The 14,558-nt window shown below is 43.7% G+C and overlaps 1 protein-coding gene across 9 annotated transcripts in view; it reads right to left on the reverse strand.

The window, feature by feature from the left end:
• Window positions 1-14,558, reverse strand: part of ELP3 (elongator acetyltransferase complex subunit 3) — a 217,600-nt gene that overhangs the window by 94,637 nt on the left and 108,405 nt on the right. For all 9 annotated transcript variants that reach the window (XR_015169438.1, XM_086414852.1, XM_086414847.1 and 6 more), the window contains 4 exons: window positions 10,143-10,213; window positions 8,784-8,847; window positions 6,320-6,388; window positions 3,883-4,037 (listed from right to left, as the gene is read on the reverse strand). Coding sequence is in view for 8 of the 9 variants with exons in the window: in XM_086414852.1 (XP_086270978.1) it covers window positions 3,883-4,037; window positions 6,320-6,388; window positions 8,784-8,847; window positions 10,143-10,213 (359 nt within the window). In the remaining variant the exon portion in view is untranslated. The remainder of the gene's footprint in view (window positions 1-3,882; window positions 4,038-6,319; window positions 6,389-8,783; window positions 8,848-10,142; window positions 10,214-14,558) is intronic.

The following is a 14,558-nucleotide window of genomic DNA, read 5'->3' on the forward strand; positions in this document are numbered from 1 at the left end:
AAAATCATTGCAGATGGTGACTGCAGCCATGAAATTAAAAGACGCTTGCTCCTTGGAAGAAAAGCCATGGCAAACCTAGACAGTGCATTAAAAGGCAGAGACATCGCTTTGCTGATAAAGGTCCATCTAGTCAAAGCTATGGTTTTTCCAGTAGTCAGGTATGGATGAGAGAGTTGGACCATAAAGAAGGCTGAGTGCCAAAGAATTAATGCTTTTGAATTGTGGTGCTGGAGAAGACTCTTGAGAGTCCCTTGGACTGCAAAGAGATCAAACCACTCAATTCTAAAAGAAGTCAGCCCTGAATATTCATAGAAAGGACTGATGCTGAAGCTGAAAACTCCAACAGTTTGGTCACCTGATGCAAAGAGCCAACTCATTGGAAAAGACCCTGATGCTGCGAAAGATTGAGGGCAGGAGGAGAAGGGAACGACAGAGGATGAGATGGTTGGATGGCAACACCTACTCAATGGATATGAGTTTTAGCAAACTCTGGGAGATAGTGAAGGACAGGGAATTCTGGTGTGCTGCAGTCCATGGGGTAGCAGAATTGGACATGACTGAACAATAACTATGACAAGTGGGAGAATTATTCCAATTATTTTGGGGATGAGGCAGAGATTTCCAGGAATCACCATCCACTTTTTGACCTCTTTGGTTAGCCTTAGAACCGTTATGGCACTGGAGGGTGTGCTATTTAGCATGCTAACGTATTACAATGAGTGTATGATAAGGCTCAGTGTCTACTAGAGGCTAACTGTTCCACCATCTTGGTTCCAACCAGTCTGTCATGCCCCATGGCCATGTCATGGATTTCCCAGGTGGCTCAACGGTAAAGAATTTGCCTGCCAATGTAGAAGACGCAGGAGACCTGGGTTTGATCCTTGGGTCAGGAAGATCACCTAGAGAAGGAAATGGCAACCCACTCCAGTCTTCTTGCCTGGGAAATTCCACGGGAAGAGGAGTCGGGTGGGCTATAGTCCATGGGTTTGCAGAGAGTTGGACACGACAGAGTGCACGTGCACACCCATGCCCACCTCATTCTTTTAAAGGCTGTGTCCTGCCCACTTCCCTCATATTTCAAAACTACTCTGGAGATTTATTTAAACTTATGAAAAAGTCTCTCTACTCTTTTCATTTTTACTAACCCAAAGGAGAGCATTAAGACATTAAGGGGATTGAAGTAGGGTGAGCACAACACCCTGCCCCCCATTCCAAGAGGCACCCCTACGTGGGTCATTAGTTGTCAATATCCGAGCAACAGATGATCATTCAAAATCCATTCACCAGTTTACTTGTGGCTGCCACATGCCAAGAACTATTTTAATTACAGGATAATGAAAGCATCTTTGGGTTCATTCAAGTCCTACTTATGACCCTGCAAAAAACTTAGAGGGGCAATGTTTGAATAACCTTATAATTAGCTGTCTTCCCGCACCCAACCCACCCCCACTGTAATAAAAAAGAAGCCAGAAAAAAAAAAAAAAAGCCTGAAGGCAGTGGGAGAGGGAGTGCAAGGAAAAAAAAAACAAAACACATATTTCTTCCAGTATTTTGAAGCTCTGGTGATGTATACAAACGTGTGCTCACACACACACAGACAAGCACTCTCGTTCGTTTTACACCTGGCACGATGTCCTGCGTTATAATTATAGCCAAGTTTAGGCTCTGAAAACAAAGCTGCCTTGGTTTCACAGGCCCCACTCCACTTCCTATGGACCTGGGCCAAGGGGCTTCATCTCTCTGGGCCTCAGTTTCCTCACTTGTAAAACAGGGATGATTTAAATATGTAACTCAAAGATTTTTTGCGAGAATCAAGTAAGTAAATACTCACTGCAGCGCCCAGCACACTGCAGACAGTGTAAATGTGACGGTCCCCTCCGCACGGTTCTAACGGATGCCAAGGATGACCATGACTCCATCACCGCTTCCACGTATTTATACTCACACAGGCATGGCCACACACGAGACGGGATCACACAGTAAGAGCCGCTCTAAAACTTGCTTTATCATGTGGTGTACCCTGGAGATTCATGAGACTCTCCCATAAGGTAAGCTCACCCATTTGTGTGATGATAAACACCTGTGACAATCGGATACTCCTCAGTTTTAGAGGGCTGGCCGAAAGTTCATTCAGGTTTTTCCATGAAATGTTACAGAACATTTTTTTCTGGACCATTTATTGCCAGCCCAGACATCTCTTGTACCGCCTACACATGTCCCCACTTGAGGCATTTCAAACTTAATGAAGCCAAAGGAAAAGTCTTGACTTTTCTCCCACAAACTCGTTCTTTCCCCTGTTCTTGCATCTGGGTAGGCAGCAGTACCCTCGGTCGCTTTCTACAACCCCAAACTGGGTGCATCCTCGACTCCCTCTTTCTTATTTCCAACCTGATTCAAAGTCCATCAGCAATAAAATATAGCTCTAACCCATCTGCCCTTTTCTGTCACTGCGGCCACCACCCTCATTTGAGCAGGGGTGGGCACAACAGCCTCCCACCCGGTTTTCCACTTCTGCTCTGGCACCCCTCAAATCCACTTGCCGGGATGTCTTCAGACCTACAAACCTGAACACGTCACTCTCTGGCTTGAAACCATTCACCTACTTCCTACTGCTGATTCCAGAGTTTTTTAAGTCCTCAACATCCAGCACAGCCTTCAAGCTCCCCTCATGCCATCTGCTCCTTGGTTTGCCGGAATCCAGCCACTCTCTGAGGAAGACCTCAAGCTTCTTCCTTGTTTCAGCGCCTCTGTCTTATTCGTTTTCTGCGCCTGGCCTGACTGGCTGCTCCGCATACTTCCGATCTCAGCTTAAACATCACCAGGTCATGTTCAGAATCAGCCTATGTTTTCTCCAGCACAGCAGCCTGTCTCCACCACGGCACCTACTGTCTGTCATCTGTTGAACCAGCAGAATGTGAGCATCACCAGGGCAAGGACAGCATCCGTCTTGTTCACCGTTTTGTTCCCGGTACCCCAGGCAGAGCATGGTCCCTAGTGGGCCTTCAATTAACGTTCAGTAATTAAAGGCAGAGTACACAGTAGCTTAGCCAGGTGTCCCTGAAATTTCTGAAAATAAAAACTATTTTAAGACTTTCCCTTCTAAAATCACCAAACTTAGGAAACTTTAGTTTTCTTCTCATTAAAAATGGAGACAGGAGGTATCAAAAGAAAGCATAGCTGTCTTCTGTTTTATCAACTAGAATTTGAAACAAATAAATGATCCCATTCACAAATAAAAATGACTCAACACTCATCAGATAGTAAGTCATAAAACAGTAACTATTAAATAATAGTCATTTGTTCTGTCAATTTTATAGCAGCTCACTGTCTCAGATTAAAAGTACTGCCCGAGCTCTTTCTGGGTGAGCTCACCAACTGCAATCCAGGCCACTCCTGCAGCTTAGACCAGCCTAAGGCCGAAAAGATCTGTGCAGCGATTTTGTATCTTTTGTTGTTTTTCTTTTCCTTTCTTTCTATTCTTTTGCAGTGACTTTGTGAGAATACTAATGCCAATGGACCACACTCACTTTTAAAAAACATAATCCTTCTCCCCACAATATAGCAGTAACAACAAGCACCAGGACTGCTGAGGTGATTCCTGTTAACTTACCGTGGTCATCATTTCACGATATAAGTGAAGTCATTATGCTGCACACCTGTAGACAGTATTGTACGTCAACTACATCTCAGTAAAATTGGAAAAAATGTATTTAACCATACAATCCATGAAAACCATGCAAGTAAAAAGAATAAAAACCTCTCCCCTTGTCCCCCAAAGAACTAGGAGGATAGACATAGAGCAGAAGGAATTCTCACAGACTGCTGCTAGGAGGATGAACCAACAACCACTCAGGTGAATGTGATAAAGTTAGGATTTCTTACTTGACGGCCTCATAAATATTGTTGGAGGTATGTCCTGATAAGGCATCATGTAAATTTCGAATAAAATAATCTCTGTATTCTTCTGGAAGGGCCATAAATGTTCCACCCATCACGATAAATTCCACTTTATCCACACTGTGACCAAGCTGTTTTAACTGAAAGACATAAATTCGTCAGCATTAGCAAGGTATAGTCAACTACTCTTAAGTGGCTTACTGAAATTTTCTAATTTTACTTGGCAGTGTTTTTATCACTACAGTTTAAAAACGAGAAGCAAACATGTTGAGCAAATTCTACAGACTCAAGAAAATAGGCTCCAGAGTCTGAAAGAAAAATAATTACGGTTCAAATAAGAAGAAAGAGTAAGAATTTAAAATAATCAAAAGTTTGATGTCAACTTACAGAGTTAAGTGAACATTCAGAAATACAGAGGATATAAATTAGCAGCAAATATAATCACACAAGACATAATTGTATACATTGTAATAGAATGAACAAATCTTTCTTGATTATGTATTTTTTAAGACTTCACTGAATTTGTTACCAGACTGCTTCTGTTTTACGTTTTGTTTTTTTGCCCAGGAGGCACATAGAATCTTAGCTCCCTGACTGGGGCCTGAACCTGTCCGCCGGCACTGGAGGCAGAGTCCTAACCACTGCACCACCAGGGGAGCCCCCCAGTATGTATTTTATGCAAGACCTTGGGGTCAGCATTGAGGACAAAGAAGCCCATAGGCAATATAACCAGGACTTGATGCAAACGAAAGAAAGGGAACACCAGATGAGAAAGCAGCACTAGGAAAGCAGTTTCACATGAAAACTTTAAAGTTTTGATTTGTGAAGATTCTGGATACAGGTGGCACCTTTTCAGCCTGGTTTCGGGGTGGGGTAGAAATCAGTCTGAAATGTAATATCTCCTCTACATGGGGACACAATGATACAGATCTTTCCAGTTTTCAACAACAAGTCAAGATTCTACTTTTTAAAAACAGGTATTTCGATTTCTTGCCAGGTGTTAGGCTTGAGAAAAACTCAGTCAAGGGGACTACAAATTATGAACTCTAATGTACTAAGTAAACAGGATATCTGCACTTAATATGAGCAAAAAGTTATCTTTTTGAATACTTATTTCTGAAAATGGAATATAGCAACTTATAAATACATACATCCTTATAGTAGGTTGGCCAAAAACTTCACTCCGGCTTTTCCATAACATCTTATGGAAAAACCCAAATGAACTTTTTGGCCAACCCAATACATATGTAAATCCTTACACAAACATAAGCGTATGTGCATGCATGTGCAACACATACAAATATATGTGTATATAGCTATCAACACTAAAAGAATACTCCAGCTGTGGTCGTTCACCAGGGGTACACAGTTAAATCTTCCTGGTAGCTTTTTCAAAATATCTTGCCTGGACCCTAAATCAGACAGCACCGCATAACTCCAGTGGCGAAACGGGGTGCGTGTTTTGACAAAGTCATTCAGGTGATTCTAGTACATTTACAGCTGGGAAAAAATCACTGCCCTCTGGTACTTTCTACATCTTCCAGAACCCATACTCCTTTTTGGTAAACAGAAACCTTTCAAGCTCTACTGACACATTTTAAATAAATTAAATACCATGGCTAAAAAAGAAATGAACACAGAGGTGACTTTCTGTTAACGTGTTACTTTCCATCTCAGTCTGTCTAGTTGCCTGACTAGATGTTACTATAAAAACTACGGACAGTGCTTGCGTTGTTGTAAAGTAGGCAAGTTTAAAATGAAGTTAATGTTCAGACTTCTCAAACACACCAAGGCCACTGACATAGTACTTGTTTTTTAATCAGTCATATTAAGATATAATTTATAGATTGGGTTGGCCAAAAAGTTCGTTTGGGTTTTCCCATAAGATGTTGCAACTTTTCTGGCCAACCCCATACAATAAAATCCATTAACTTTAAGTGTACAATTAAATGAGTTTAGAGTTGTGTAACCACCACAACCACCATTATAAAGAACAATTCCATGGCTCCCACGAGCCCCTCATTCCCCTGTAGGCAATTCCCTATTCTCACCCCAGCAAAGCAGCCACTATACTTCTCACTTGGCTTATGGAAGCTAAAATGCAATCCACCCACCTACTGCCTAAGACCTTCGACACTGCCACACACTGTAAGTTTCATAACACGCATGACTTTCTACAAACTCAAAGAACTTTAGAGACTATAAAGTCCTTACAGAAAATAATATCGTCTTTATAGCAAGTGGTGTTTTTGACCCTGCTAGGAACTGCAAAACTGTCCTCTCCTTCAGATGGGATATTAAAAACTTATGAAGGAGAGAAATATTCTTTCAGTTCTTATTTCTGGTTCAACTCAAATCAAGCAACAGCACCTCCTAAGTATAAAGATCTAATGTAAAAAAAAAGTGCTTTTTAAAACCTTACCTGTTCGATCCGGTGTCTTGTCTGCAGGTAAGGGTCATACCTGGCACGGATAGCTCGCATGGAGGTTGGCTAAAAAAAGAAAAATATCCTGTCATGCCCACATTGAATTAAAAATAAGATGTAGTTTCAAAAGGGCTGTATAAAAAACTAAAATTCTCTTGGGCTCCTTCCTTCCTTCCTCAGTGTGGTCAGTTTGAAATAATGACCTGAAGATTATCTGGCTGGTCTTCATTCAATAGCAGGCAGCTCCCTGGGTCATGGTTACAGCTTTGTGTAAACGCTGATGGAATTCCCAGAGTTACCAAATTGTTTTGCTGCTCTAGACAGAGGTGTGCATGCATGTTCAAAAAGAGTTCCTTGAGAAAATAACCTTTGAGCCAGATCATTAAATTACAACATAGGTTTTGATGGGTTAACATGAAGTCTTCATGCTGTCATAAAAAGGTCAACGGCCACCAAACAACGTCCTGGTAGAAAATGTTCCCAGCTACTGAGCCCTCGTGCGGCAGCTACTGAAGCCGCGTGCCTAGAACCCGTGCTCCACAAGAGAAGCCACGATGAAGAGGGGCCCCTGTGCACTGCAGCCGAGAAAGACCGTGTGCAGCAGTAAAGACCCAGCACAGCCAAAAATAATAAATAAACAGAATAAAAAGGAAATGTTCCCTGAAGACACATTGTTAAGTGAGAAAGGCAAGGTCTTGACAGACTACCTGCTGTGTACAAAGTCAGGATACAGAAGATGAATTGCCTTTATATGTCTATGCTGTTAATATCTATGCTGGGTGAACAGGAAAGGGACGATACTGACTGTTCAGTGGGCTGCAGCCGAATGGGGTGGCCAGGGAAAGTGATGAGAGGGAGCCTTTTCACTGAGAGATTTCTTTTTGTATTTTTACAATTTGATCTAGTAAAAAAAAAAGGAAAAAAATGAAAAACCATACATAAGAAGATAAAAAAAGTCACTTAGGCTGCTGGCTGCCGGCCTCTTCTGAAGGGGTTGACTGCTCGGAAAGCCTGCTTGGTGGCCTCCTGCTCTCGCTCTTGCCCCCGCAAGAGCCATCAAAGGCCTCTTAAAACCTGCCTAGATTATACCATTCCTCTGCTTTAAACCTGGATGGCTGCACGTGACACCGATTGGGTTGGCCAAAAAGTTCACTCAGGGTTTTCCTTGACAGTTTACGGAAAAACCTGGACAAACTTTCTGGCCAGCCCAATATAGCCAACTTCTTGCCTTGCCTTACAACCCTCTGTGTCACTGTCTCCCAGATCTCATTCTCCCCTCACCCGCTCTGCTCCAGAGCCCTGCCGTTACTCTCACTCTGGCTCCACCTTTTATCTATTCTCTCTGCTGGGGATGCTCCTTCTTGATTTTCTTGAAAGCCTTCTTCTTGTCATTCGGGGCTCAGTTACCACGTCACCCCTCCCAGCCACCAAAGCTGAAGTCACCCTCTCCTATATCTTACTTGACTTCACTTTCCTGCTTCCCATTTCAACTGGTACCTGATATTTTTTCGTTTGTTTCACTACTGTTTTGTTGTCCAGTCACTAAGTCATGTCCAACTTTTTGTGACCCCCATGGACTGCAGCATGCCAGACTTCCCTGTCCTTCACCGTCTCCTGGAAATTGCTCCAACTCATGACCATTAAGTCGTGATGTTATCTAACCATCTCATCCCCTGCTGCCCTCTTCTTCTGCTTTCAGTCTTTCCCAGCATCATTATTATCTGCTGCTGCTGCTAAGTCGCTTCAGTCATGTCTGACTCTGTGTGACCCCATAGACAGCAGCCCACCAGGCTCCCCCATCCCTGGGATTCTCCAGGCAAGAACACTGGAGTGGGTTGCCATTTCCTTCGCCAATGCGTGAAAGTGAAGTCACTCAGTCGCGTCCGACTCTTCGAGACCCCATGGACCGCAGCCTACCAGGCTCCTCCGTCCATGGGAGTTTCTAGGCAAGAGTACTGGAGTGGGGTGCCATTGCCTTCTCCTTCATTACTATCTACCCTCCACTTATTAGAATGCAGATTCCACAAGACCTGACCTGTCTTTTCCATGGCTGCAGAGGCAGGAAAACATCCTGGTGAGGTGCACAGAATTCAAGGCCTGGCCCTGTTACATTTGGGATGTGTCTTCCAGGCCAGTTGTGAAAGCCTTCTAGGCTCCAGTTTCCTTATCCATAAAACTATGATAATAATAGTGTTTACCTTCAAAATGCCGCTGGAAGATTTAAAGTTGTAAAGCACTTAGAACAGTGTTGACATATGTTCATAATAAGCGCTTAGGTAAGTATTTCTGCAGTGACTGGAACAATATATAGAAGCACTTGGCAAATATTTCATGAATGAGTAACTTGTGCAATCAAGAAAAAAATAAGAAAGAAAAATTTTAAGAAAGCCAGTACTTGTAAAAGCATATGCTAAGTAAAGTATGACATAACACTCCTCCGGTCAGCCTCACATTACCTTACCTCATATCCAGTGTAAGACTGGGTGGAATATTCGAAATCTGAATCAGGTCCGCCAGGGCAGTACCTGCCAACACAACAAAAGGGTGAGGGTGTCAGACTCAGAACTCAGCTCTACTGTCCAGTTTGGGACCCGCAGTCTCCATAAAACCCTGCTTGAAGCAGCTTCATTTTCAAATCCTGACAGAAGATTGTACCTTTGTGCTCTCTGCAAATACTTAACATTTTCTACTAATAAGTAAAAAGGTAAACATGTAAAGGAACAATATTGCAGTAGTTTTCAGAGTACTGCAGCCGCTATCATTTTATTTTTTTATTGGAGTGAAGTTGCTATATGAGGCTGTGTTAGTTTCTGCTGTCTGATGAAGCGAATCAGCTGATGTGTACACACAGCTCCTCCTCCTGGAGCCTCCCTCCCCACCCCACCCCTCCAGGTCCCCAGCGAGCACCGGGCTGAGCCCCCTGTGCTGTACAGCAGCTTCCGGCGGGCTATTTTACACGCTAGTGTACGTGTGTCAGTGCCGCTCTCTCAGCCCGCCCCACCCTCTCCTTCCTGCTGTGTCCACATGTCCACGCTCTACATCCGCATCCCTAGTCCTGCCCTGGAAATGGGCTCATCTGTATCATTTTTCTAGATTCCGTGTGACAGATGAATGGATAAGGATGATGTGGTACATCTATACACTGGAATATTACTCTGCCATAAAGAGGAGCAGAGCTGGGTCATTTGTAGAGATGTGGATGGACCGAGAATCTGACATACAGGGGAAAGCAAGTCAGAAAGAGAAAAACACATATCGTGTATCAATGCACTATCACTTTAGAAGTTTAAGCTTTTAGGGGCAGATAACAGTGCCTACATTTTCCTAGTTTGGATTGATACTCACAGTGCTCTCTTGGTAACTACACTTAGGAAAATTTTTCTCCCGACTGATCTTACTATCTAGAATCATGCATATTCTTCTAATTTTTCTAATTATCTAAGCTTAAGAAGTTTAAAGACTATTTATAAGGGTAACTTTTTGGGGATACTTTGCTGATCCAAATTCATTTTAAATTTCTGACATTTGGAATTCAGGCTTCTCATATTTCCATGTTTCATTTATCAAGTTAACAGACTATCTACTCTTTTGAGTTCTGTAACTATGTACTGTATATTGAAACAAATTAAAATCTTTATATGTTTTATTTTAAAGCACTGAAATATCCTATTAATGGCTGCTTATTTCAAAGAACTGACTTATGAATCTTTAATAGTTAAAGTTTTAAATATGACCAGCATGCACTGATCAAGGCCCTAGGACTTGGTATATCCATTAAAATGCAAACACATACACGACCTATTAAAATCATCATACTCACACACATATATTTCCTGTAAAACTGATGTGTGGACATCTGTGGGGTTTGCACATGACAGCCACAACAGCAATCTATAAAAGAAAGATTAATAAAAAAGCAACTGTGAAATAATTCACAGGAAATTCTGGAGAGTGGTTAGCTGAGAAAATGGGAGAGGGCCGCAACACAAGGGGCTTCAAAAGTGCTTGTGATGCTGTGTTTCTTAAACAAAGGCGTGGGTACCAGGGTGATCTCTTTTCAGTGTTATTAACCTTCAGATCAGATGGTACAGAATGAATCTTGGAGGAGGGGTCCCTGCTGGGGCTCCAAGGAACCACGTGTAGACGTGCACAACCTTCAGTCTCCTGACCTCTGGAGCTCACCGTTGGCAGTAAACAGACACTGAATGCACCACGATGGATCCAGGATTGGGAGAGAAGTGGACCAGAGCCCCGTGCAGATCAGGGCCTATGCAGACTGACTGCAGCCTGATTTCAGTTTGGTTCAGTCCTGTAACAGGAATTTCAGCTGTGGAGTTAGCATGCAAGGCCTCTTGAGAAAGATGTACGTTTACTGAGAAAGCATGAAGGTTTGGGTTTTTGTGTAACCTGGGTGTCCAGAGCTCAAAAGTCTGTGGCTGTTTTGAAGAATGAAGTACTATATGAAATTTTGGTTATTAAAGATATAACTTTGTAGCCTTCCTATCTGGAGAAATAAAATCCTTTAAATGAAAAAAAAAAAAAAAAAAAGTGCCACACTCAATATGTCAGCAAATTTGAAAAACTGAGCAGTGGCCACAGGACTGGAAAAGGTCAGTTTTCATTCCAATCCCAAAGAAGGGCAATGCCAAAGAATGCTCAAACTACTGCACAGCTGCACTCATCTCACATGCTAGCAAGGTTATGTTCAAAATCCTTCAAGTTAGGCTTCAACACAACATGAACCAAGAACTTCCAGACATACAAGCAGGATTTAGAAAAGGCAGAGGACCCAGAGATCAAATTGCCAACATCCATCAGATCATAGAAAAAGCAAAGGAATTCCAGAAAAACTTCTGCTTTATTGACTATGCCAAAGCCTTTGACTGTGTAGATCACAACAAACTGTGGAAAATTCTTCAAGAGATAGGAATACCAGACCACCTTGCCTGTCTCCTGAGAAATCTGTATGCAGGTCAAGAAGCTACAGTTAGAACCAGATATGGAACAATGGACTGATTCAAAACTGGAAAAGGAGAACGTCAAGGCTGTATATTGTCACCCTGCTTATTTAACTTCTATGCAGAGTACATCATGCAAAATGCCAAGCTGGATGAAGCTCAAGCTGGAATCAAGACTGCTGGGAGAAATATCAATAACCTCAGATATATAGCTGACACCACCCTAATGGCAGAAGGTCAAGAGGAACTAAAGAGCCTCTTGATGAGGGTGAAAGAGGAGAGTGAAAAAGCTGTCTTAAAACTCAACCTTCAGAAAACAAAGATCATGGCATCTGGTCCCATCGCTTCATGGCAAATAGATGGGAAACAATGGATCAGTGACAGACTTTACTTTCTTGGTCTCCAAAATCACCGTGAACGGTGACTGCAGCCCTGATACTAAAAGATGCTTGCTCCTTGGAAGAAAGCTATGACAAACGTAGACAGCATATAAAAAAAAAAAAAAGATAGCATTATAGTCAAAGCTGCCGTTTTTCCAGTAGTCATGTATGCATGTGAGAGATGGACCATAAAGAAGACTGAGCGCTGAAGAATTGATGCTTTTGAACTGTGGTGTTGGAGAAGACTCTTGAGAGTCCCTTGGACTGCAAGGAGATCCAACCAGTCCATTCTAAAGGAGATCAGTCCTGGGTGTTCATTGGAAGGACTGATGCTGAAGCTGAAGCTCTAATACTTTGGCCACCTGATGCAAAGAGCTGACTCACTTGAAAAGACCCTGATGCTGGGAAAGATTGGTGGCAGAAGAAGGGGACAACAGAGGATGAGATGGTTGGATGGCATCATGGACTCCATGGACCTGAGTTTGAGTGAACTCCAGGAGATAGTGAAGAACAGTGATGCCTGTCGAGCTGCAGTACACGGGGTCACAAAGAGTTGGATGCGACTGAGCAACTGAACAACAACAATTGATGCGTCGATTGTAGGGCAACCTGGGGGAGGGGAGAGGAAGTGCAAGGGAACTCTGTACTTTCTGCTCAACCGTTCTGTAAGCCTAAAGCTCTATTAAAAAATAAAAACAAAGCACAACAGTAACAGCAGGGATAAAGCATGGAGTTTAGGATGCACAACAGATAGGGGATGACAATAAGCTGTGTGCTCTTGACATTTTTAGTAGGTTACTCTGGTGGATCTGCTGAAGCTAAGACAAAGCAGGCCTGTTATGAAACGACTCCAATAACCTCCAAAATAAGAAACAATAAAGGTCAGAACATTCCTACCCATGGTGGAAGGAATGGACAATGCATTTCACATCATTTGGAAACCAAACAGATGGGGGCACCATGAATAAGGTGGTCAAGAAGGATGAAAGAGCAAGTCTGAGCAAGCAAGCAAGTCTGGTCTTGCTATACTGAAGGGTCTACAGGCAGTCAAAGGAGAGACGTCTAACAGGCAATATGACGTGGGCATGAAGTTGGGGGAAAGGCTGGAGCTGGGAGTCAGCGTATGGCAGTGTTAAACACCAGGGGGGCCTCCCTGGCAGTCCAGTGGCGAGACTCCGCCTTCCAATGCAGGGCACGCGGGTTCAGTCCCTGGTGGGGCAGCTAAGATCCCACATGCCTCGAGGCCAAAAAACCAAAACATAAAACGGAAGCAATGTTGTTAACAAATTCAATAAAGACTTTAACAATGATCCACATTAAAAAAAAAAACAAAAGACATCAATGGATGAGATCCCCAAATGAAGTGTGTACAGCGCTAAAAACAGTGGGCCTGGGACCGCAGAAGATATCCATTTTTAAAGACAAGCAGAACAAGAGTAGCTCTCAGAGAAAGAAAAGAAGGGATTCGAGGCAGGACGAGGACAGAACGGAATCGTGGAAACCAGGTGCATTTGTCAGGCCCAGAGGTTGACAAGCCTTTGCTCGCATGATGGCAAGCCCGTGCATACTGCCGAAAACTGACAATGCAAGGTTTATCCTGAGAGCACATTATTTAGGGAAGTAAATGCCAAGAAATCAGCTAAGACTTAAAAGCCATTGCCCTGGGTAGGGGAGGAGGAGGGGGAATGTAAAGAGGAGGTTTGGAACTATTCATTTTTCTGAAAGCCTTCTACGCTTCGGTACAAACCAACCAAAGAACCCCAAACACTTAAGTATAGAGAAGAGACTGGGATTGATGGTACACTCTGTGCAAAGGTTCTGGGGTTTAATTAGTTACAAGTGTGATGTGGTCCAGGAGAGACGGCTACCTGGCAGGTCATGTAAGCAGGAGAAGTGCAGTAGCCCCACCCAAGGAACAGACTGAACTTAGTTCACACGGGGAATAAAGGACTCGACTCTGGGCACCAAGTCTGAGGAGGGCCCAAATCCCACCCTGTGTCTTTCACACTCATCCTTGTTATCCTGGAGGCCTGGCCTCAACTGAGGCTCTTCATGCCTGGCTCAAACTGAGAGCATTCCAACTGGTCTCTCTGTCTCCAAGCGACTGACCCTCCATCTTTAAAGAACATTTTATTTCTTTTCAATTTTGGCCACACTGGGTCTTCGTTGCTGCATGCAGGCTTTCTCTAGCTGCAGTGAGTGCGGGCTTCTCTTTGTGGTGGCTCCTCTCATTGTGGAGCACAGGCTCCAGGCACACGGTGTCAGCAGCTGTGGCTCCCAGGCTCTAGGCCCTGCAGTTGTGGCGCCCGGGGTTAGCTGCCCTGCGGTATGTGGGATCTTCCGGGACCAGGGACTGAACTCATGTCCCCTGTACCAGCAGGCGGATTCCCAACCACTGGGCTATCAGGGAAGACCTCCCCTACATCTTGTATCCAAATTAATTTTCTGAAAAATCTATCTGGTTCCCATCACTCCCCTTCTCAAAAATCTTTTAGTTTCCTCGTATCTGGCTTCTTTGTGGGACATCTGGGCTTCCCTGGTGGCTCAGCTGGTAAAGAATCCGCCTGCAATGCAGGAGACCTGGGTTCAATCCCTGGGTTGGGAACATCTCCTGGAGAAAGGAACAGCTACCCACTCCAGTATTCTGGCCTGGAGAATTCCATGGACTGTATAGCCCATGGGGTCGCAAAGAGTCGGACACGACTGAGCAACTTTCACTTCACTTCATTTAAGATCTTTGACAAGCAAATGCCACAGTAACACTTTACCCCGAAGTCCTGCCGCTTTCCAAAGTGAAGCCCAGCTCTGGTGAGCCTGGTACACTTGCGGTTTCCCCCCACACACACCTCTTACATCATCTGTGCCCTAATTCCTGCCCCTTGCTCCCACGACTCTGCG

Source organism: Bos grunniens, chromosome 8, assembly GCF_055505025.1.
Source record: "Bos grunniens cultivar Pamir isolate PY7600 chromosome 8, Bosgru_T2T1.0, whole genome shotgun sequence".
In the NCBI taxonomy this organism is placed as follows: domain Eukaryota; kingdom Metazoa; phylum Chordata; class Mammalia; order Artiodactyla; family Bovidae; genus Bos; species Bos grunniens.